At 49.4% G+C, this 24,989-nt stretch overlaps 1 protein-coding gene across 4 annotated transcripts in view; it reads right to left on the bottom strand.

Annotated features, from left to right (window-relative positions):
• Positions 1-24,989, bottom strand: part of LOC138295834 (uncharacterized) — a 1,330,477-nt gene that overhangs the window by 561,592 nt on the left and 743,896 nt on the right. For all 4 annotated transcript variants that reach the window (XM_069234393.1, XM_069234396.1, XM_069234394.1 and 1 more), the window contains one exon: positions 14,279-14,356. In XM_069234393.1, coding sequence (XP_069090494.1) covers positions 14,279-14,356 — 78 coding nt within the window. The remainder of the gene's footprint in view (positions 1-14,278; positions 14,357-24,989) is intronic.

The following is a 24,989-nucleotide window of genomic DNA, read 5'->3' as shown; positions in this document are numbered from 1 at the left end:
GATATCCTATACTAAGGGCTTTCATGGGGCACCAGTATGCCAATTGTGGGGTGTACATAGTCAAGGACAACCAAATCTAAAGGAAGAGAGCTCAGTCACTGGGGTCCTGGTGCAGGATCCCAGTGAACACCGCCAAATCACACTGTCAGCTGGCAAAAAGTGGGGGTAACCATGCCAAAAGGAGGGTACTTTCCTACTATATATATATATATATATATATATATGTATATATATATATATATATATATATATATATATATATATATATATAGATAGATATGTATATAGATATATATAGATATATATGTATCTTTGCTAAAGATAAGATAATACAGTTGTCTTTGCTAATGTCAAAATAGTATTAATAAAATCTTAGAAATTGTATTAAGAAACACAGTTAAAGAAATTATACAGTTACAATGCAAGACCTAAAAACCACTGAAACTCCCTAATTCCCTAATTATAGTAAGCTTCACAAACTATAACTCATGTCCCTTCCATGTGTGGCTGGTGTTCTATGAACTTTGCCACACTTCCATTAACATGTACACCTGTGACCCCGGCATTTATTTAGAGGATCATGGAAATGTGTAAAAGTATTAGCAAAGGTGCAATAAAGTCAAATTAAATTACTCAGTATACTCAGCTGCCTCAGTCTCTTCTGTTTTATCTATCTTTGTGTAAAAATGTTTTTCTTTCCTCCTAGAACAGGGGTGCCACCGAGGGCCATCATAGCTCGCCTTTTGATCTATAAGGACAGGGACTGCATCCTGTGGACAGCCTGTGAGACCGACAGGGCTGTGTTTGAAAATCGGAAAATATCCATCTACCTGGACTACACGAATAAGGTCCAGTCCTCCCGAAAGGGTTTTTTTAGAGGTGAAGGCCAAGCTTCGTGCCATGAACATCAGACACATGTTATTTATCTGGCACGTCTGAACGTGATTTCTGGAGGCAAGTCGCAGTTTTTTGATCAGCCAGAGGACGTCTGGGGATGGCTGCCGATGTGGGACAGGGTTGGCCTGGTTCTTCTTGGCGGTCTGCCCTGATGCGGGTCACTGCGCAGCGTTTTGATAACTCTGTCAGCCACACTGAAATCCAACAGGATGGTACTATGGCGGTGGCGAACCCTGTACAGTTTGTCAACATTGCTGACTCATCAGATGGGGGAGCTGAGATGCTCTCTGTGGTTTCTTGAATATTTTGACCTTTGGTGGTTACTGCTATTGCAGTCCCACTGGGGGTCTTGTGTTCGGACTGTGAAACATGCTTCACATGATTGGGTCCTTTGGAAATGTTACGGATGTTGGTTTACAGGGGCCTCATATGGATATGTATTTTCTGATTGGGGGTTTTAAAACGCTTATCCTAGACTATGATTAGCTGGGAAGGTAGGCACTGTGTATACTGTAATGGGGGTGAGGTAGGACACTTGGGTGTTGGAGTGTGGGCTGTGGCCCTGGCAGCATACATATTCATGGATCTACAGTATATTTTTATATGTACATTTTACTCTTTATCTGGGGTTGGTATAGGGGTTTGGGGGTTTACAGATTAAGCACGGTCGCAGAGGTTTGATGTTTATAATAGCAGTGCATTGTTTCATGTGGGTGGTGTGGTAAGGATGCTTCTTACTTACTCTTTCTGGGCATGGGGTCAGGGGAGGGGGTCCTGGGGGAGGGGTGAATGTGCATTCTCAACATGGGTCGACAGACTAACATCCTGACATGGAACGTTAGGGGACTGAAGAGCTATAGAGTTATAGAGTAAACTCCTTCCTGAGGTGACATAAGGCACACATTACGTGTCTCCAGGAAACACATATGACAGAGGAAGAATTGCATAAGTTGGCTAAAAAGTGGCGGGTCACGTGTTCTCCTCTTCCTTCTCCTCCTATGCAAGGAGAGTGTTGATATGGATTGCGCCTGGGGGTCCCTTTTACACATGTCTATAGTGAAGCGGATGTGGAAGGGAGATATATACGCTTACAGGGCACTTTGGATGGACTGCCTCTTACCAATCTTAACACGTACGCACCTAACATAGACAATCACTCCTTTTAATGACAATATACCTGACCTGTTGGGGGAGGATAGTCGCCCCCCTGATATGGGCTGGAGACTACAATTGTATATTGGATGGCGAGATGGATAATTTCCCATCTAAGTTGGACACCAAACCATTAATGACGAGATCCCTCAATGAGGTTATGCGTAATCTAGGGCTCTGGGATGGATGGAGAGAACTACATCCGGAGACCAGGGAATACACCTGTCATTCTAAAACGCACAACTCATATAGGCCCTCATTACAACCCAGGCGGTAAATCCCACTTACAGCAGTGCTGACGGCCGTCAAGATACTGTGGTCGCGGCGGAAATCCGCTACAGGTATTACGACCCACATCTCGTAATCCGCCACAATACAGACACCCACACAAGTCCGCCACACCAAAGGTCAGTGATAAACTGGCGATACCAAAACATACACAGTCACGCCAACGGAACTACGCCCACAGTATCACGACCCACAAATCAACGCGGCGGTCTTTCAACCGCGGTAATCCACTGGCGGTACACACCGCCGCGCTCAAAATACACACACACTTACAAAACACAACCACATTGGACAATTCAAAATACACACACCTGATACACATACACACACCACACCCACACACTCACACCACTATAAAACACACACCCACATTACCCACAACCCCTTACAATTAATTTTTTGGAAGACGCACAGAGAGAGAGAACAGCAAACACAACACCAGCATCCACAGGCACACAACACCATCACTCATACAACATCCACGCACCCCAAAGAACACACACCAACACAACACATCACACAGCACAACAAACAGCACCTCACACATCACCCACACCACAATATGGCACCTCAAAGACACCCCAGATTTTCTGAGGAGGAGCTCAGGGTCATGGTGGAGGAAATCATCCGGGTAGAGCTACAGCTTTTCGGATCACAGGTGCAGCACACCTTCATTGCTAGGAAGATGGAGCTATGGCAGAGAATTGTTGACAGGGTCAACGCAGTGGGACAGCACCCCAGAACACTGGATGACATTAGGAAGAGTTGGAACGACCTACGGGGGAAGGTGTGTTCCGTGGTATCCAGACACCAGGTAGCTGTACAGAGGACTGGCGGTGGACCCCCACCTCCTCCCCACAACTAACAACATGGGAGGAGAAATTCTTGGCAATACTGCATCCAGAGGGCCTCGCAGGAGTAGCAGGAGGACTGGACTCTGGTAAGTCAAATCTTTACTACTTTCACCCCCCCAACCTGCATGCCATCACATACCCCCCACCCTACCCTCACCCCCATCACTCCAACACCTCACATATGCCCCACCATCACAACCCACCCATCCCAATACCAAGCCCTGCTTGGACCCCCATCACCAAAGCATGTCCAGTACAGATACCCACCCAGGCCCCTAAATCACTAATCACACAAGGGCAAACACAATAATGCAAGCACAGGAGTAGAGGGTAACTCACACATTGCACAAGATGGCACACACAGATACAATAGCACTATTTATTTACACCCCAACAGGACCCATACCCAACGTCACCGGACAGGAGGTACCAGACATATCCAGTCCCCTCACGGAAGAGGCCCACAGTGATGACAGCAGCTCTGCACACCTGGATCAAGATGACCAGCCCAGACCATCAGGGACCTCTGGACAGTCGGTTCCCCTGGCACAATCACAAACCACCACTGAACCTCCTCCCCTCAGGAAACACCACCACAGCACCCACCCAGCGGGCCCATCCCTCAGTCCCCAGGACACGTCAATCAGCAGTGTGTCCACCTCTACCGGGACCCCAGGCAAACCCACCAACCCAAGACAATCAGGGACCTGGGGTCAGTGGGCACACGGTTCAGGGGACAGAGGCACAGGATAACAGGGAAACTGGGAGGACTGCAGTGCGACAGGGGGAGGACAGGCCCAGGGAACCCACTCTCCACAAGGCACCCTCCAACATCATGGGAGCATGCGATCTTTCCTAGGAGACCATGGGCAAGTTACTGGCCAAGTTTCAGGTGACCCAGCGGCTGCAGGAGGAACACTACCTGGGGATCAGGGAGGACTTGAAGTCCATCAACACCACGCTGGTCACCATTGCAGGGGTGCTGGCAGACATGGCCAACACCATGAGGGACACAGTGGCACACAAACGGGCCCCTGACACTAGCCTGAACGATGAACAGCCCTCCACCTCCGCCAGCGCCAGTGGACAGGAGGTCCCGCCACAGGACCAACAGGCCACCAGGACCCCACCCCCTGCAGAAGGAGAACCAGCCCGCAACCGGTCCCTGAGATCCAGGAACAAGACAGAGAACATTGCCAAGAGCCCCGCCAGTAAATAACACTCTCCCGATTGTCACCCTTTTGTCCCACTATGTCACCCTGACAACTTTGAACTGCCATACCTTCACTTCCTATACCCCCTTGGACAATGCACCTGTGAGACTGGACTCTAACATGGACATTCCTCCACCATCACCCCAGCCCATTGCACAGCTCCCTCCACTTATTAGCAGAGAAATAAACACCCTTGAATCACAAATCAATCTGGAGTCAGTCTGTACTTTCACTAATGTGTAATTGCAACCTCTCAGAAAAATAGTAATGACAATGTTCATGTTCACACACCAATGTACGACAGTTGTTGGGCATCAGTAAACATAGCATAAGGCAGAAAGTGGGACCCAGATGTGTGAAATGGAAAGCCAAAGTTAAATGTCAGGGTCCACACAGAGGTAAAAAGGCAAATTCATGCAATGTCCTACAGTAGTATGTTCCTGTGCCTCACTGGAAGTATTGCATGATGCTCCACAGCTGCAACAAGACCAACATCAGGCCCATCCTCCTGCAGAAAAGGCACCTGGCGTTGCAAAGCCAGGTTGTGCAACATATAGCATGCCACGATGATCTGGCACACCTTCTTCGGTGAGTAGTATAGGAAGCCACCTGTCAGATGGAGGCAACGGAATCTGGCCTTCAGGAGGCCGAAACTGCGCTCTATTATCGTTCTAGTTCGCCCATGTGCCTCATTGTAGGGTTCCTCTGTCCTTGCCCTGGGACTCCTCACTGGGGTCAGTAGCCATGAGAGGTTGGGGTAACTAGAATCACCTGCAAATATCGAGGGACAACTGTTAGACATACTCCAACCCTTAGGGACTCGCCCATACCCAGACACCTATGTCAACTGTGTTGGGACCTTGGGCTTACCTATTAGCCATACCCGGTGCCTCTGGAGTTGCCCCATCACATAAGGGATGCTGCTATTCCTCAAAATGTAAGCGTCATGCACAGAGCCAGGATACTTGGCATTCACATGGGAGATGTACTGGTCAGCCAAACACACCATCTGCACATTCATCGAATGGTAGCTTTTGCGGTTTCTTTACACTTGTTCATTCCTGCGGGGGGGACAAATGCCACATGTGTACCATCAATTGCCCCATTGATGTTGGGAATATGTCCCAGGGCATAGAAGTCACCTTTCACTGTGGGCAAATCCTCCACCTGGGGAAAAACGATGTAGCTGCGCATGTATTTCAGCAGGGCAGACTACACTCTGGACAACACGTTAGAGAACATTGGCTGTGACATCCCTGATTCCATGGCCACTGTTGTTTGAAAGAGCCCACTGGCCAGGAAATGGAGTACTGACAGGACCTGCACTAGAGGGGGGATTCCTGTGGGATGGCTGATAGCTGACATCAGGTCTGGCTCCAACTGGGCACACAGTTCATTGATTGTGGCACAATCAAGTCTTTAGGGGTTAATGATGTGTCTGTCTTCCACTTCCATTGTCAACAGGTCCACCAGGGGTCTGTATACCGGAGGATGACGCCATCTCATCATCTGCCCCAGCTGACGTGCCCTATGGAGGAGGAGGGTGAGCAGAGGGTCATACACCACATAGGTTTCACAAGGGTGTTTAGAACAAATGTGATGTAATCGGTGGTTTGCGCTGTATGTTCGTATTCCTGCCCAAAAGAGCTGTGACGCAGTTAGGTGCCTTGCCATGTGGCCCCCTGAAATGGCAGCTGCCTGAACTGTAAGGAGGGACAAGGGGAAATGAGGTAACTGTGCTGGCGTTGTGCAGCGTCGCGGTAGGCGGACGAAGACCGCAGCGCAATTCAGCATTGGTTATTATTGGGCCTTATGGGTTCCAGGAGCCAATGACAATGTACGCCGGAGGTGACGGTACGCACCGCCGTGGACGTGACAGCCATTTTCTATCTGTTCACTCACTTGATACCTGACCTTCAACAGGAGAGGACCTACACTGCAAGTGCTGCTGTGACCTGAGTCTGGAAGCGAAAATGGCTACAGTGTCTGGGAAAAGGTCCCCTGTCTTCACTGCGGAGGAGTTGGAGAAACTAGTGGATGTGGTCCTTGCCCATTACACCCAACTCTACGGTCCACCAGACAAACAGGTGAGTACACTGTGAGCATGATGGATGGGACATGAATGTATGGAGTGGTGTCAATGGAAGATACAGGTGGGGGTGGGCAGAGGCCAGCATGTGAGGATGGTCAGTGTATGTGTTTGTGGGCCAGGGTGGGAGGTTGTGGCCAATGAGTAAGAAGAACCAGACGGGGGAGTAAAATCCATTCCTATTTTACTTTTCCTCTAGGTCAGGGCCCACCAGAAGAAGGGTATTTGGCGTGCCATCGCCAAGGAAGTGCAGACCCTGGGGGTCTACCATAGACGGAGCACCCACTACTGCAAAAGATGGGAGGACCTGCGCCGCTGGACCAAGAAGACTGTGGAGGCCCAGCTGGGGATGGCCTCGAATGTGGAAGGGGAGCCCATCGCACCATGACACCCCTGATGTACCGCATCCTGGCGGTGGCATATCTGGAGTTGGATGGGCGCTTGAGGGCATCACAGCAGCCACAAGGGGATGAGTACAGTGTCATGCAGCTGGCTGCGCGCTTTATGAGGTTTCTGGGTGTGGGAAGTGGGCTGTGGGTTTCCCTAGGCCAGGGCAAACGTGGTAGTGGCCCTCTATACCTAGTCAGGCTCCTGTGGGTTCCAGGTGTGCATCAAATGGGTCTAGGCACAGTCCCCCATGGGTATGTGATTTTCCACTGAACTGTTAGTGCATGGCCTAGTGCATAGGGCTGCTCCCTGTGTGTTGTGTCGGCCAACAGTGGTGTTGTTGCAGGCATTGACCATGTGTCTCCTCTGTCTTTCCCCCCTTTTGGTTCTGTCACCCTGTCCTTGTGTGCATTAGCATCATCTGGTGGAGGAGTAGTGGCACCGGACAGGAGGGAGTTGCAACCCACATGGTCCTGGAGGGTGAATGTACGGAGTCTGAAGGCACCAGTGGGACGGAGGGCGAGGGGAGCTCTACGACGGGGACAGGAGGAGACACCAGCGACAGCTACTCCTCCTCTGATGGGAGCTCCCTTGCGGTGGCGGGCACCTCTGTGCCCACCGCAACTACAGGTACAGCCGCCACCCACCCTACCAGCACCGCCCTCCCAGCAGCCCCTCATCGAGTTTCCCATGCCCGCTCACCCAGGAGGGTGGGCATCTCCTTTGCCCCAGGCACCTCAGGCCCTGCCCCAGTCAGCCCTGCTGCCCTCAGTGAGGAGGCTATTGACCTCCTGAGATCCATCACTGTTGGGCAATCAGCCATTTTGAATGCCATCCTTGGTGTCAAGAGGCATTTGCAGCAAACAAATGCATACCTGGAGGGCATTCCTTCTGGTGTGGCAGCCCAACAGAGAGCATTTCAGGCTCTGGTCTCAGCACTGATGGCAGCCATTGTCCCTGTGTCCAGCCTCCCCCCTCCAACTTCCACTACCCAGACCCAATCCCCTCTACCTCAGCCTATCCCAAGAACACCATCAGACCAGCATGCACACTCATCAACACACAAGAGTGGACATGACAAACATAGGCACCACACATCCCACAGGCACTCACACAAGCACCATCCCCATGCAGACACACCAACATCCACTGCCTCCACTGTGTCCCCCTCCTCCACATCCTCCTCCTCCCTCCCAGTCTCGCCTCCACTCACACCTGCATGCACTACATCCTCAGCCACTAACTCCATCACCAGCACGCCAATCACCACACACCGCTCATGTGCAATCACCACCCCAACTACCATGCACATGTCCCCTGTGTCCTCTCCCAGTGTGTCTGTGAGCCCTCCTCCCAAACTACACAAACGCAGGCACACAGCCACTCAACAGCAATCCACCTCACAACAGCCTCCAGCCCATGCACCCTCACCCAAATTCAGCAGACGTACACCTCCTACAACCACTACCTCTTCCTCCACTCCCAAACCCCCTCCATCTTCTCATCCCAGTGTGTCTAAAAAACCTTTCCTCACTAACTTTGACCTCTTCCCCACACCTCCCCCCTGTCCTTCCCCTAAGGCCAGGATGTCTAAATCCCAGCCCAGCACCTCAGCCCTGAAATCCTCGAGCACTGTGGTCCCTGCAAGTCCAGTAACATCGTGGGCCGCACCCATCAGGGCTGCCAGTGTGCCACCTAGTCAGGCCAAGGATTCGCCTTCTTCACCTCCCAAGGTGAAGAAGGCGACAACATGCCGTAGAGAAAAGCTGCACCAACCAACCAGCAAGGCCTCCTACAAGACAAAAGAGGACAGTGCCAAGGTCACAGCAGCGACTTCCAAGGTGGGGAAGGGACACAAGGCTAAAGGGAAGTCAGTTCAGGGCACGGAGCCTCAGGGTGAGGTACTGGTGACACCCTTTCTGCAGGACAGAACAGCAACCTGTACGGCAGTGGCCACTGCCGCAACCACCGCCACCTGCACCGCCACCTGCACGCCGACCTGCATCGCCACCTGCATGCCCACCTGCACGACTGCTGCCTCTGCTACAGTCCCCAGCATCATCCCCAGTGGGTAGCCGTCCAAGGCTGCAGGAAACATCCTGGTGTCTCCCTCCACAGGTGCTGACACATGCTCCACCGCCAGCATCTCTGCCACTGACACTGCCGCAACCACCGCCACCTGCCCCGCGACGGACTCAGACTGTGCCACCACAGCCGACATGAACATCATCCCCAGTGGGCAGTCGTCCGAGGCTGCAGGAGATGTCCAGAACCCTGCGAAGAGTACATGAGGCACCACAACCAGCACTGGCAGTCCCAGCAGTTGGCAGGCTAAGTCGCCGCAGGGTGGAGTGTGTCTCTGCCTCCATGGAGTATCATGCTACCTGTTCCCAGGAAATCTCGTGGCTCTGACACCCAGGTGAGGGAATGGGAACTGCCACACACCATGTGCAGCACTCTGGGCACCAAGCCCCCTCCAGAACCAGTGGAGAGATACATCCACTACCCCAGTCCTTAGCAGGATGAAGCACTCTGGGCACCAAGCCCCCTCCAGAACCAGTGGAGAACAGCATCCACTACCCCAGTCCTTCGCAGGATGAAGCACTCTGGGCACCAAGCCCCCTCCAGAACCACTGGAGATCAGCATTCACAACCCCAGTCCTGGGCAGGATGAAATACTCTGGGAACCAAGCCCCCTCCAGAACCAGTGGAAAGATACATCCACTGGAGAGACTGTGGTGTTGCACTCCCCAGGACCAATCAGTGGGCAACCCACCCACTTGAGAGACTTGTGAGACTGTGACGTTGCACTCCCCAGGACCAATCAGTGGGCAACCCACCCACTTGAGAGATTTGTGAGACTGTGGCTTTGCACTCCCCAGGACCAATCAGTGGGCAACCCACCCACTTGAGAGACTTGTGAGACTGTGGCTTTGCATTCCTCAGGACCAATCAGTGGGCAAACCACCCACTTGAGAGACTTGTGAGACTGTGGATTTGCACTCCCCAGGAGCAATTAGTGGGCAACCCACCCACTTGAGAGACTTATGAGACTGTGGCTTTGCACTCCCCAGGACCAATCAGTGGGGATGGAGCCCCATTGTGGAGCAGTGGCATCGTCTCTTCAGCCGGCTGAGGTGCCCCCCTCCCCTTCCCCCTGAGGTGCCTGTTTATTTTCGACCTGATGCCCCAGCAGTGTTCTCTCTGTTTAGAAGCAGGTATCATGTGTGGGCTTCTCCCATGCATTTTGGGTCCTCTGGTCCACGGACAATGAATGGAACACAATCCGGATTTGTGTAGTTGCTGTACATATTTGTATATTTTGCTCTTTTACAGACCTGTTTCTCTATCTGGATTTTCGATGATTACACTTGTTACAATCATTTTATTTTGTCCTTGCGTTCTTCCATGGGGTGACGGGGTGTAAATGTAATGTTGATGCATGTATTTGTGTGTATGGTGTTGGAGTGAGGGTGGGAGTGGGGGTGTTGCATGTTGCGTGTGTGTGTGTGTCACTCTCTTTTTCCTCCCACCCGTGTGCTAGGTGCAGAACTCACCGTGGTCGTCACCGCCGTCTTTGCTGCTCCTGGTAGAAGAGGAGGTAAATCAGCATGGGCAGGACCTGTAACTCGGGTTCCATGGTGTCCTGGTTCCTCGTAGGGAGGTGAGTGGATTCTGTTCCAAAGACTGTTTCGGCTGTGCTTTTGATGGTGTTGGTAACGCCCCGGAAAAGGTGGCGGATTGGTGCCTTGTGATACAGTGGGCGGTACATTGTCTTCCCCTTGTCTGTTGGCAGTTACCGCCGCGGTGTTTGTTTCTACCGCCATGGCGGTCGGAGTGTTAAAGTGGCTGTCTGTGTTGGCGGTTTCTGCCATGATCGTGATTCCAGTTTTTTTTTACCGCCGGCCTGTTGGCGGTATTACCACCGCTTTAACACCGACCGCCAGGATTTTAATGAGGGCCTTAGTTGGTTAGACCGTCTCCTGTTAGGTGGACTGTTTTGTTCACAGGTAAAGGATGTCAAGCATTTGGGGAGGTTTTTATCTGACCATGCACCTGTGCTGCTGCACGTGCTATGGGGATCTGATGCTAAAGTGTCCCGCAGTTAGCGTATGCCTACGTCTTTTTTGATGGTTGCTAGTTGTCGTGAGAAAATGGCGGTAGCCCTTAAGGACTACTTGGATTTGAACTGGGGAACGACTGACTCAAGGGGCATTGAATGGGAAGCCATGAAGAGGGTATTGCATGTGGGGCACGCAAACAAATGGAGCAGGAACTTCCGGATTGTGACAGTGAACTGGAGGTATTACAACACCAGACGTCGATAACTGGTGAGGTTGAGCAAGAGAAGCTTTGGCTACTTAAGAAGGTCAGTAGCTGTTGGGACACGCTGGATAAGGTCACCCTTAGATCGTATAGACAGTGACTCCACAGGGAGGGAGACAAATCTGGTAAATTGCTGGCATGGCTTATCAAGCGGGAGGTTGAATCTCCACCTATTCTGCGCAATAAGAACGCGGAGGGGGTACAGGTTACCAATCACAGAGAGAACCTTTGGGTGTTAATGGAGCATTTGCAGGGAGTGTCCAGAGCTGGCCCTCCGGTTCTGGATGTTGGCTCAAGAGATTTTATGAAGCAAATGAGAGTTCCGCAGCTGGAACCGTACTGGGTGGACAGTCTAGAGGCTGAGATAACAGTGGAGGAAGTGGGTAAAGCTCTGAAGGCGTTGTCAAAATCGAAATCGCCTGGTGGGGATGGTTTCCCGATTGAGTTGTACCAAACGTTTCCTCTCCTTCAGAGAGAAAGGTTGTTGGTGGTGTTTGAGGAAGCCCGGGACTGGAGCATTCTTCCTGAGACCATGCGTCAGGGCATCGTCTGTTTAATGCTTAAGCCCAGGGTAGAATCTGATGACCCTTCCTCATATCGTCCGCTTACGATGCTTACTACCGATGTCAAGATTCTGTGTAAAATTTTAGCCACTCGCTTGTGTGGAATGATTCAGGGTTTGGTACACGAGGATCAATGTGGATTTATTCCTGGCCGTAGTACGACTTACAACCTACGTCATTTGGCACACGTTTTGCATGAAACCTCGGGGAAAGTGGACAAATTGGTTTTAGTATCGTTAGACCTAGAGAAGGGTTTTGATACTGTGGAGTGGGACTACCTGTTGGCAATCTTACAGGGAATGGGATTTGGCCCTCATTTCTGTACTTGGATTCGTCTGTTCCCACTGCAAGTGTTCGGGTGGGCGGAGAGCTCTCTGACTTTTGGGCAATTGGTAGGGGGACCAGACAGGGATGCACACTGTCACCACTGTCACCACTCCTTTTTGCTTTAGCGGTGGAACCGCTGGCGGTCTGGCTTCGTGAGGAATTGGGGCCCTGGGGTGTGCAGGTGGGACAGGTCATTCATATTGTCTCCCTATATGCCGACGAGAACCACGTGTCTCGGTCCCTTTGCTGTTACAAGTGTTTGAGGAGTTTGGGGCTGTATCTGGTCTCCGGGTAAATAGGAAAAAATCGCCCCTGTTTCCTTTAGGATCACTATATGATACTCTGACAGAGGACTTGCCAGAGGTTGGGCTCAGATGGGAGCTTGAAAGTTTTCGATATTTGGGCATCTGAGTCACACATACAACGGTGGCGCATGGGACGCACAATGAAGTGGGTGGTGAATGGTTGGAGCGCTCTGTCTCGTTCTAGAAGAGGCTGTCTCTCTCAATGATGGGAAGGGCGGCTGTGGACAAGACGGTGTTTTTGCTGAGGTGTCTTTACCTTGTGCAGAATTCTCTGTTTTCGCTGGCAGCCCAGCTTTTCAATCGATTGGACAGTTTGTTGATTTCTTTGGTCTTGGCTGGCCGTTGTAGTAGGGTGGCATTGTCCATATTACAAAGGGATATGGAAGATGGTGGTTTGACACTTCCTAATATTAGACTATTATTATGCAGCTCATTTACAACATTCTGCTTGGTGGATGACACACTCTGACAATTGGGAGAAGAGACTATTTGCTGGCATGTTGGAAGGTGAGGATCTGGTACACGCGTTAATGACGGGCGGTAGGTTGGAGAATCCTGTTCTGTATTTGGTTAAGACTACAGCAGGGGTCTGGGAGCAAGTGGTGAAGAAAATACCGCGACGTGCCCCCTTTGATAGGGAGCTAAAGATTTGGAGTCTAGCCCGTTTTATGAATATGGATAACTTAATGTCAATGGAAGCTTGGAGAGTAGGTGGTTGCTTGGTGGCAGGTGATTTATACCCTAACAAGGAGTTTATCTCCTTTCAGGAGCCGCAAGATACGTTCGGATTGAGTGCTGGACAGTTCTTGCAGTATGGCAAGATCAAGAGTGTGACTCGAGAGGTTTGGTCTGGATTTCTGGTGGCCCCCCCAGCATCAAGGGTGTTGAATGGATTAATAAATTGGGGAGAGGATTCCCATTTGATTACCCTCTTTTATAGAGCCCTGCATGGGGATTCTGTGGGGGTGGAGTGTGCAACGCATAGGGCCTGGGATCAAGAACTTGAGGACCGTCTAGAAGATCTGGTCTGGAATATGTCACTGCCTCTGGTATGCACAGTATCTTGTAATCACAGATTTAAGTTGTTGCACTTTAATTTTGTGCATCGTGTATATGTTACGCCAGCCCGACTTAACAAGATAGATCCAACGAGGAAGTCTGGGTGTCCTTGATGAGGGGCGATGGGTTCGTCCTTTTTTCATTTAGCCTGGTCCTGTAAGGAGGTGCAGCAATTCTGGTGGGTGGTGGTTCCGAAAAAAGTTGGGGTCACCGGTGTGGGGCTTGAGGGAACACCATTGACCTGCCTCCTGGGTATATTACGGAGACCACAGGGTAGGCACATCCCATACAGATTTGCACTGCTTGCACTGATGCTGGATAAACGTAGGGTGGCTATATGCTGGATGAGTACACAAAGCCCACCTCTTCCTAGTTGGACCTGTGATGTTTTGGAATGGGTGTGGTCGAAGAACAAAACATGAAACTGACACGTCGGGAGGATGGGCTCTAACTGACATAATGGCTTGGAATGCATTATTAGAACGCTTCACTGGGGTCAGGAGTCCAGTTCTGATTGGAGTGCTGATGACGATTTTTGACTGTGTAGTGTTGTGCTAGGCATACAGGGGACAACCTACTGTGGTGATATGGTAACAATGGTAATATATTAAATCAATGATTTGGTTACATCTGAGCTCCTTGGGGAGGTGGAGGGGAGCAACCACTACTGGACTTACTGGATATGCTCCATGTCTCTGTCTGAATATGTCATCATTCTTCGCTCAGGAGAGAAATCCATATTGTGGTATCTCACATTGATATGCACTGCTTTGTTTTTGTTTCTGTCTTTAAGTTGATTTTTCTTTTCAATTTTTACCTTTCCACAGCATTTTCTTGCCTTCTCTTGTCATCCATGGTTGATGCCACATCTTCACTCTCCACTTTTTCAATGCCTCTGCAAAATACATATAAACTGTACTCAATTTTACATTTATAAACTTATTGACTGCAAGAGCAAACTGCTATTTGATATATTTTCTCTTAAATGTACTTTTGCACAGTATTCAGGAAGAAGTGTATGGATATATAATTTCCATTCACAACTCTTGGCAAAATCTCTGCATCTGTAAGTGACTACTTTTCATGGACAAAATTAGTGGATCCTGCCTTGGGAATCAGCATCAGGATTTCCATGCAGAGCTTCAACTTCATGGAGTATGTCTTAATTACATAAACTCTCAGGATCACCCACACTCACCAAGCCATGACAGTCCTTCAGACAAAAGGAAATTGTTTGCACAATGTACCAAAGATAGTAGATGAATTAGGCAGGGATTTCAAGTTTTTTCATGCCGGCATTGAGGGACCCATTTAGAGTTTGGTGGAGACATTATTCCATTACAAGTGAGACTGACTGCCCTCTTCGTGAAAGCCTTGGTCCGTCCGTCTGATTTACAGCTGAGCAGGCCTTCAGTATCTCGTTGACTTAGCCTACTCTGGCTCCGTCACTGAGATAGTGCTCTGACATCCGACGAAGTACAGGCTAAGGGAGCTTAACGATTTGACGGGCCGCCCAATTTAGACTGGCAGTCGAATGGCTAGTTCTCACTCTCCCTTACTGCTGAGTCAAACATGACGGTAAGTGTAGGAAAGCACCCCTTTTTGGTATGGTTACCCCAATTTTTTGCCTGGTACATGATGTGATTTCGACTGAAAGTACACTAGGTTCCTGCTAACCAGGTCCACAGTGCTAGATCTCTTTCTGAAAATTGTACCGTTGTTTTTCCCAATTGGCACAACCTTTAGCATCCAGTGTAAGCCCCTAGTAAATGGTACCCCAGCACCTAGGACCTGGGATACTAACGAAGGTCCTCTAAGGGTTTCAGCACAAATTGTGCCACCCTAAGGGATCAAACATCTCAGGTTAATAAACCCTCACCAGTGATGGATTTTTTAAATATATGCACCCACAGGTGCCCCCTGAAAAACCTACTGATTGCTAGTGTGTTAACTGACTGGTCTCAATCAGTCCAGTCACCATAGACACATTTCTGACCTCTTGACGTGAAAGCCTGCGCTCTCAGAGGCAAGTAACAAATCCTGCTCTCGGAGGAGGTGTTGACACCTTCTCCATGCAGAATATGCATTTCAGGGCGGGAGGCTTTAAAGGCCTAGCTGCTTTTGTTATGTGACCCAGGTCTCTCCAGGTGGTGGAGGTGATTGCCCTCTGGTCTTGACCCCACTTCTTGGTGGCAAGACAGGCAGGAAAATTTGTAAGATTAGGAGATGTGCCTACATCAAGCCAGACCCACTCCTAAGATGGACTAGCTTATGTGGACACCACTTTTCAGATTCCTCCATCTTGTTTTGGATGGAATTAGCATTCTTGGGTCAGGGTTATGCCAAGTTCCCACCGAAAGTGGTCATACAGAGGGTGAAGACAGCCGAAAGGCAGGGAAACACATTAGCTGCTACCTATCCTCCCTTTACCACCCCTAAATTGAGTATTTGGGTGGCACCCCTGAACCCAAGAACTCAGATTCAACATATCAAGAGAAGAAGGATGAAGAAGAGTCACTGCCTGGTGAGAACAGCAGAAGAGCTGAGAAAGTTTGGCATGAAACCCTGCTTGCTCACAACTCTCTTGACAATTGCGACACAGTGACTCAAACTGCAAGCTGGAGAACTACCAAAGCCTTGAGTAGCTTGCAGCACCTGGAAAATTGCTGCAAGTCTCCCTTGGAGTAGAGGAGCTACTTCCCTGCAGACTGCAGGTGCTGACAAGCAGAGTCCGGTCCACCACCTTGCAGCTCCTCGGCCAGACCAACTCTCCAGATGACCAGGAGAAGGTACTCATGATCTGGAGCACCAGATCTATTTTCCCACCAAGTGTAAAGACACCAGAACCAACCAGAGCAGTGCAGCACCGACCCCCAAGGGACTGGATACCCTGCACCAATCACCAACAGTGAGAGTCCATTCTGGATTCCCACTGCACCACGACCTAGCAGCCATTGAGGACGTCGGCAACACTAAGACCCACTTCGTGAGTGGCCGGGCTGGCCTGATTTTGCCCCTGACAGCTTTTTGTCCCTTACTGTGAGCAACATTTTTCTGCACAAAGCCCAGCCGTCCTAACCACTCTGGAGCTGAGCCACATGGCCTGGGTACCGAAGAACCAGCTGTGACCCTTACTCTAAGACTCCTTGTGACCCAAGCCCCTGTTTAGGAGCTCTCGGAGTTGTTCGCCAGTCCCCCTAGGCAGTCTATTTCTCAGTGGCATCCTGCTACTGGTGAAATTCGGGCATTTCCCTGTGAACTGCTGGTAGTACTTTGCACCTTGGCCCACTACAACTCGAAACTCTGAAGGTGAACCCCTAAAACCGACTGTATCTATTTTAATACATTATTGACTTTTCCTCATATAGGATTACATTGTGTGTAAAAGCTAAAAGGTTGCAATGTTTTACTTACCTGTGGAAATTAATTACAAAAACAGTACTTACATTTGAATGAAGTTCTTGCATTCAAAACATACATAAAAAGAAGCATTATTTTTCTCATTTGGTTTCAGATTTATTCTTTGAGTGTTTGCCTCATTCATTGTCTGTGTGAGTACAACAAATGCTTATCACTGCCCTCTGATAAATCCAACTGCTTGGTCACACTACCACAAAAGAGAGCATTATTATTATCTACTTTAGCTTCTGTAAACCAATTGGGGATGCACTGGACTCTCTGCACGATGTGCTTCTTTTTAGTGCACCATATGAAGAGCCAGCTTCCTACATTGGTGGATCAGTGGTGGGGTCTGCGACTTTGCGTTTGCTGATGCCACTTGGTCAAAAGTGACTACATGAATAAATCCAAAAACTGCCTTTAGTTAAAATTGCCTTTGTGTTGATTGGTCAATTCTTAAAATTAACTGTTGGGGCCTTGGTTAAGTCCATGTAGTTCAAAACAGTTCAGAATTTAAAAACGTACTATGGTTAGATCTGAAAAACTTGTGCCAGGATTTTTTCTAGCTCCAAAAAGGTCCCAACTTGAATATCATAGTGAGTGCCTCAGAGGATGTGGCTAAGGAGCTCGACCTTACCCCTTAAATATCATAGTGAGTGCCTCAGAGGATGTGGCTAATGAGCTCGACCTTACCCCTTATATACATCTTACATTCTATCAGTTAAGAACCCTCTGTAAAGGGTACAAGATACAAAACTAGCTCACACCCTACCTTCAGAAGCTGTTGACAGAGTATGAGCTGGCCCATCGGAAGGATGAGGCCACCGAACCTGAAGATCAGGGCAGAGTGAGTGAGGAGGAAGATCTAGATATTCCCCCACTCAAAGGAGAGGCTGAGGCACCCTCACCAAGCAGCCAATCCAATGTGCCTGGGAGACCTGCCTCTAGCGAGGATGGCTCAGTTTGTTCAAGGTACAATGATGACTCAGAGAAGAAGACTCATCTTGAGTGATTGGCCAGCAGAATATCCCTGGAGACAGCATACTGGCCATAGAAAGAGAAAGGGCAGATAATGGTTTACCACCCATGAATGGCATCAGCAAGATAATGCCTAGGGGCAGAGCAGAAACTTCTGACCCAAACATCGTCGGTCTAGTGTAACCCCCCGTACAAATAGTACCTCCCTCTCCAGGCCCAGAGTTGCACTCAAGGATCTCCTCTGAATCCTCAGGGACATGTCCAGAGTGACAGCCTAAAGTACTAGGTACTTCTTTCTCCAACTATGGAGGTTCACCCCCTCATCAAGATCTCCCAGCCTTTCCTGCCTCTCAGGGGTCTGGAGGTCATCCTGGGTGATCATCTCTAGTAGAGAACATTTGCTAGGGTGACTACCTGTCTGCGGTTTTCTAGCTTTGCACAGTGACCTCAGTTCTTGAAACCTAAGGGCACTATACCCAGACTCCTGAGTCTGTTTAGCTCCCTCAACAGAAGACATGGTACTAGCATAGTGTAAGTGTATCTACAACTACCCTAGTGTTCTAGACTTTTAAGAGATTGGGGTTAGGCTATGCTAGACCCTTAACAACTCAATCACAAACATTTAGAAAAATAACAATTTGTTAAAAGTACAGCATGTACCTAAAAAGGTAGTGGTTTTCTTGTAGGAGGCTGGCTCAGTATGTGGTGTACACCTATAGGTGATGCACCCTGCACTGAGTCCAGGCAACTTTAGTGATGGTGCTAGAGGTTTCTAATAATGAAAGCTCTCAACGGGTAGCTGTGGAGAGCACCTAAGGCTCATCAGGGAGGGTGTAAAGCAATTCCAATAACCACAAAGTAAATCGATGATTTACACACAAGAAAGAACCACACCAAGTGTTAGAAAAATAAAGTATTATTTATTAACACACAGGCACCAAACTAACTGTGGTATATCTCCTAACTGGAGATATGAACACTCAAAAATATACTTAGAAGCAGGTAACTAGAGGAATAAAACAACATGGTCCCCTATGGCGGGGTCAAGCCATATACAAAACAAAAATAGGTTAAGAAAGGCACAGCTAACCAACACTAACGCTCAAGAATCCTAAGGACTGGGGAAGTACTAGAACACCAGATGTAAGTAGCAGGTATTCCTCAGAGGTGTTACCTGGTGTTGGGTGTCCCAAAGGATAACATTGGGTAAGTCGCAGTTAGTTTTTGTGTGTTTCAGGATCCTTCCCGGATGGTGATGAAGACACCCTGTGGAGTGAAGAGACCTTAGATGATGACCACCCTAGGACCTGTGGACCAGAATCCAGGAAGCCACGTGCACAGGGCTGCAAGTGTGTTGGAACCCCTGTAGGAAACACTGGAGGAGGTCGAGGTCAGGAAAAGGTTGGAAATTTACCCTTACCAGAGGACCCCTAGGAAACCCATTGGGACAAGGAAGGTTCAAGAGTGCCCCCACCCATGGATCCACAGAGAAGTGGAGTACCTACACCAGGGAGCCCAGGTGCATAGGGGTGAAATTGTGTCGGAACCTCCCATTCAAGTCAATGGGGACCTTGGCTGTCCAGCTGCTACGGTGACCCGTGGACCAGGTTGTTGGAACACAGGCATAGATTCCAGGCAGGAACCACCTGTAAAGAGACGGAGCAGAGTCCAAACCACCCAAAGAATTCCAGGGGGTGCAGCAGGGCAATGTCCACTATTCTTATGGATGCTTCTCTATTTGATGGTTGCTGTGAAGATGCAGCTGCAACGACCAGGTGATGCAGAAGGATTCCAGGAGTTGTCCATGAGCTGTCCCACACTGGCTGTCGAATGCAGAGGGGTCAGTGGTCTGCAGGACCACCAATAAGCCTTGGCAAAAGGAGTGTTGCACAAAGAGTTGCAGTAGTTGGGACCAGCGGGTCTGACGTACTCAGCCTTTACAGGTAAGTTAGGACTGGTCCTCAGCAGTGAGGAGAGCCAGTAGGAACTGAAGGAGACTCCATGAGGACCTCTGGCAGCAGGCACAGTGAGCAGCGAAGAGGCCTCACCAGCACAAGGGAAATGGATGGCCATGCTGCAGAGGTTGCAGGGAGGGCTTCGGTCTTGGAGCTATGTAATGCTTGAGGCAGGGGTTTCTTGCAGCTAGCAGGTCGTCAAGCTGAAGATCAAAAAAGCCCTGTAGACGACAACAGAAGTGGTGCACAGAGGAGCCAAAGAACTACCACTTGTTTAGTAGCGCCCATGGGACAGCAGGATCCACAAGCCGGTCATTGACGTTGAGGTGCCTGCGGGTGCAGGGGAATGACTCCTTTACTCCAAGGGAGATCCCTTCTGGATGTCCTTAGTGCAGGCAGAGTCCTTGTAACTCTGGAGGATTCACGACCACCAAGTTGCAGAGTTCTTGCCATACTCTGAGACAAAGTCGAAGTAGCAGCCCTCCCACCAGTTGCAGTCTTGTCTTGCTTCCCGGCAAGTCCATCAGTAGGATCTGGTGTCCAGATCACAGAAGAAGTCACAAAGATGAATCTGGGGTCCCACCCTCAGGGAAGCCCTTAAATCACCTAGGAAGGGATTGGACGACTACTGCAGTAACTCACCTATTCGGGGGTAAGGGAAGCTACTTGACTGGACAGGCTAGTCGGCTGTTCCCAGGGCCTCTGTTCATCCTGTTAACAAGACAGCAGAATTGAGTGTCCACTTAGCAGAGATCTGGACAGGCAGTGGTCACCCCCCTGACCTTTGAGTGTTTCATGACAGAGCCGGAGCCTGGGGGATCCTGCACTGGAAGGAACTGGTATTGGAACAAGGGCTTCAAATGTGCTCCTAAATGAAGTCTTTTGGCACTCAGGAGCACCCACACCCTAGCCCAGAGACACCTATTTCTTCTGTTGGCAATCAGGAGCACCCCCACCCTAGCCCAGAGACACCTATTTGTTAAGGAGAGGGGGTAACACCTCTACTCTAAAGGAAATCCTTGTTCTGTCTTCCCCTGTCCAAGTTAAGCTCAGCAGCAGGAGAGCAGAACAGTGTCTGGCTTGCACGCAGATCGTGCAAGGCTGAACAGGATGACATGGGGGATCCTCTAGGGTATGGCAAGCTATCGGGTGCCATCAGAGCTCTAGGCAAGAACAGTGAACCACACCGTTTACCAGTTACACCAACCCAAGTAGTATGTTCCAAGACACACTCCTAGGCCCATATTTATACATTTTTAGTGCCGCATTTGCTTTTTGATGCAAAAACGGCACAAACTTACGAAATACAACTGTATTTTGCAAGTTTGCGCCGCTTTTGCGTAAAAAAATGACGCAAATACGGTGCTAAAACAGTATAAATATGGGCAATAGTCTCAGTAGTCTTAGTAGCCATCTTTCAGCAGGCAACAGTTTAAGGACAAACAGAAGGTGCTTCATACACTTCAAAAGACCCAAAGAACCCTGCTAACACAAAGTTCATCAAAACAAGATGGAATGATTAAAAGTAATCCGGTGTAGAAGAAAAGTGTGCCACAGCCATAAAAGCAACAGCTCTGACCACCAAAAGAATCAACATTTGACAACATGTTAGCAGAAGTGAGCTCTCTCAAACAGTTTATAATCGCTACATCGAGCAAGCTTTATGTAATCAAAAACAGACAGTATGGAAACCAAGATCCACAATAACAAGGGAAGGATATAGACACTTGAATGTTTCTCTTCAAATGTGCAAAATCTTGATCCTTACAATTTTCTCCAAAGTTCCCTTTAAATTAAGCACTCGACACACCACATAGGACCTGCCAGAAACATGAATCCCAGAGGCGTCATTGTAGGAAAATGCCACTGTTGGCATGGTTACCCCCCACATTTTGCCTAGTGTTGATGCCAGCTTTGATTGAAAGTATGCTGGGACCCTGCTAACCAGGCCCCAGCACCAGTGTTCTTTCTCTAAAACTGTACCTTTGGCACAGCCCTGTCTCACAGTTAAGTCCCTTGTAAAGGATAACCCTTGTACCAAGGGCACTGTCGCCAGGGAAGGTCCTTAAGGGCTGCAGCATGTATTATGATACCCTCAGGGACCCCTCACTCAGCACATGCACACTGCCTTGCAACTTGTATGTGCTAGTGGGGAGAAAAGACAAAGTCAACATGGCACTCCCCTCAGAGTGCCATACCCTCCAACCACTGCCTGTGGTATAAGTATGTCACCCCTTTAGCAGGCCTTACAGCCCCAAGGCAGGGTGCACTATACCACAGGTGAGGGCCTAGCTGCATGAACACTAGCCCCTACAGTGTCTAAGTAAATTTTTAGACATAGTAAGTGCAGGGTAGCCATACTGAGTATATGGTCTGGGAGTTTGTAATTACGATCTCCACAACACTATAATGGCTACACTGAACACTGGGAAGTTTGGTATCAAACTTCTCAGCATAATAAACTCACACTGATGCCAGTGTAGGATTTATTGAAAAATGCACACAGATGGCATCTTAGAGATGCCCCCTGTATGTTAGCCCAACTGCTAGTATAAGGCTGAACAGTCTATGCCAGCCTGCCACTTCCAGCCAAGTTTCTGACCACATGGGGTAAGTGCCTTTGTGCACTCTGTGGTCAGAAACAAAGCCTGTCCTGGGTGGAGGTGCTTCACACCTCCCATTGTAGGAACTGTAACACCTGGTGGTGGGCCTCAAAGGCTCACGCCTGGTGTTACAGTGCCCCAGGGCTCTCCAGCCAGTGGAGATGCCCGCTCCCCGGACAAGCCCCCACTTTTGGTGGCAAGACCAGAGGGATAATGAGAAAAACAAGGAGGAGTCACCCCGTCAGCTAGGGACACCCCTAAGTTGTCCAGAGCTGAAGTGAACCCCTCCTTGGGAAATCCTCCATCTTGCTTTGGAGGATTAGGACCAATAGAGAGAGGGATGTGGCCCCCTCCCCAGTGGGAGTGGGCACAAGGAGGGTGTAGCCACCCTCAAGCACAGTAGCCATAGGCTACTGTCCCCTGACCTTAACACCCCCCTAAATTTAGTATTTAGGGTCGACCCTGAACCCAGCTCTTCAGATTCGTGATGACCTCAAGAAAGAAGAAGGACTGCTGAGCTGAAAACCCCACAGAGAAGAGAAGGAGACGACAACTGACTTGGCCCCAGCCCTACCAGCTGTCTCTTGCTTCAAAAAGCTGAAAAAGAAGAAGCAACACGTTCTGCAGGACCAGTGACCCCTGAAAAGTCTGCAGGGGACTGGCTGCATCACCGAGGACCAAGAAACCCCCATGGACAGAGGACCTGTCCAACAAGAAGACAAAGAAACCATCTTTAAAGGGACTCTCACCTCACTCCAGAAGCGTGAGTCCAACTACTCTGCACCCAACGCCCCTGCCCGTGTCCAGAGAAACCACCTAGCCAGAAAGGATCCCCAGCTGATTCCAACTATGTGTCTACCCTGGGCTGACCTCTCCACACCCCCACGACAACGCCTGCAGAGGGAATCCCAAGGACCTCCCTGACCGTGACTGCCCGGGACAAAGATATCCGTTGCCTGGAGAAGCGATGCACACGCAGCCCCCAGGCAAGAGAGAAATTGACCACCACTGTAGCAACGACCAGCAGGCGGCCCTCACTCTTGCCCAGTTGGTGGCTTGCCCGAGAAGCGGCCCTGTGCCCTGCCTGCAGCACCTAGGTGACCTACTGGTCCCTCCATAGAGTTCTATTGAGAACTCGACGCCCTGTTTGCACACTGTACCCGGTCGCCCTGTGTCGCTGAGGGTGTGGTTTTTGTGCATACTTGGGGCCCCTCCATTACTCCTTCAAAGCCCCCTGGTCTGCCCTTGGACGACACAGGTACTTACCTGCAAGCAGACCTGAACCGGAGTACCCCCTGTCTCCATAGGGGCCCGTGTTATTTTGGCTCCTGTTTGACCTCTGCACCTAACTGGCCCCGTTTTGCTGGTGCTGGGTGGTTGGGGTTATCTTGAACCCCCAACGGTGGGCTACCTATGCCCTGGAGATTGAACCCGTAAGTTTGGTACTTACCTCAAAAAAGGTTCTTTACCTACCTCCCCCAGGAACTGTTGAAAATTGCAGTGTCCACTTTTAAAATAGCTTTTTGCCATTTTAAAGAAAACTGTGTACATTGTTGATTCCATTCAAAGTTCTAAGTATTACTATGCAAAGTACCTTTCATTTAATGTACTTACCTGCTAAATGAATCTTGTGATTCTAGAAATAAATTAACAAAAAAATATTTTTCTATATAAAAACCTGATGTCTGGAGTTAAGTCATTGAGTGTGTGTTTTCACTTATTGCTTGTGTGTATACAACAAATGCTTAACACTAGCCGCTGATATGCCTAACTGCTCGACCACACTACCACAAATAGAGCATTAGTATTGTCTAATATTGCCTCTGTCAAGCCTTTTGGGGAACCCCTGGACTCTGTGCACACTATATCTCATTTTTATATAGTATATACAGAGCCAGCTTCCTACATTGGTGGATCAGCGGTGGAGCCTAAGACTTTGCATTTGCTGGACTACTCAGCCAATACCTGATCACATGACTAAATTCCAAAATTGCCCTTAGAAAACTGATTTTTAAATTTTGACTAATTTTCACAATTTTTAAAAGTCCTGCTACGGCTTTGTGGAAGTCCCTCTTAGCATCTCTTTTTAAATGTAAAAGTTTTGTAAACGTTAGGATTTAGTTACTAGAGATAGTTTTAGTTTCTAAAAAAAGTAATCCCAACTTTAGAGACATAATGATTGACTAAGAGGATATAGTGATGGAACGCAACCTCACTCCTTACCTCCACCTAGGGATGGCAGCGCTAAAGTCCCTCTGTAAGCTAAGAAAGATTAAAACTGGTTCCAACCCTACCAAGGTCAAGCTCCAGGAGCTCTTGGCAGACTACACCAGGCACCACCCTACTGAGGAGGAAGACCCCCTCCTGACCAAGCTAGGGAGACCAGGGTTCCAAGACCCCTGTCTCCACAGACAAGACTAACAGACTCTGGTTCTTCCACAGGGAAGTCCAGTTCCTCTGTGAACATTGAGGGCAGCCTCAATGAGGAGGGCATCCTTTTAGCAAAGATAGCCATAAGGTTAGCTTTGGAGAAACAGCTCCTAGCTATAGAAAGGAAGAGAACAGAAATGGGCTTAGCACCCATACATGATGG

Source organism: Pleurodeles waltl, chromosome 5, assembly GCF_031143425.1.
Source record: "Pleurodeles waltl isolate 20211129_DDA chromosome 5, aPleWal1.hap1.20221129, whole genome shotgun sequence".
In the NCBI taxonomy this organism is placed as follows: Eukaryota; Metazoa; Chordata; class Amphibia; order Caudata; family Salamandridae; genus Pleurodeles; species Pleurodeles waltl.
This window is presented reverse-complemented; position numbering and strand designations above follow the sequence as displayed.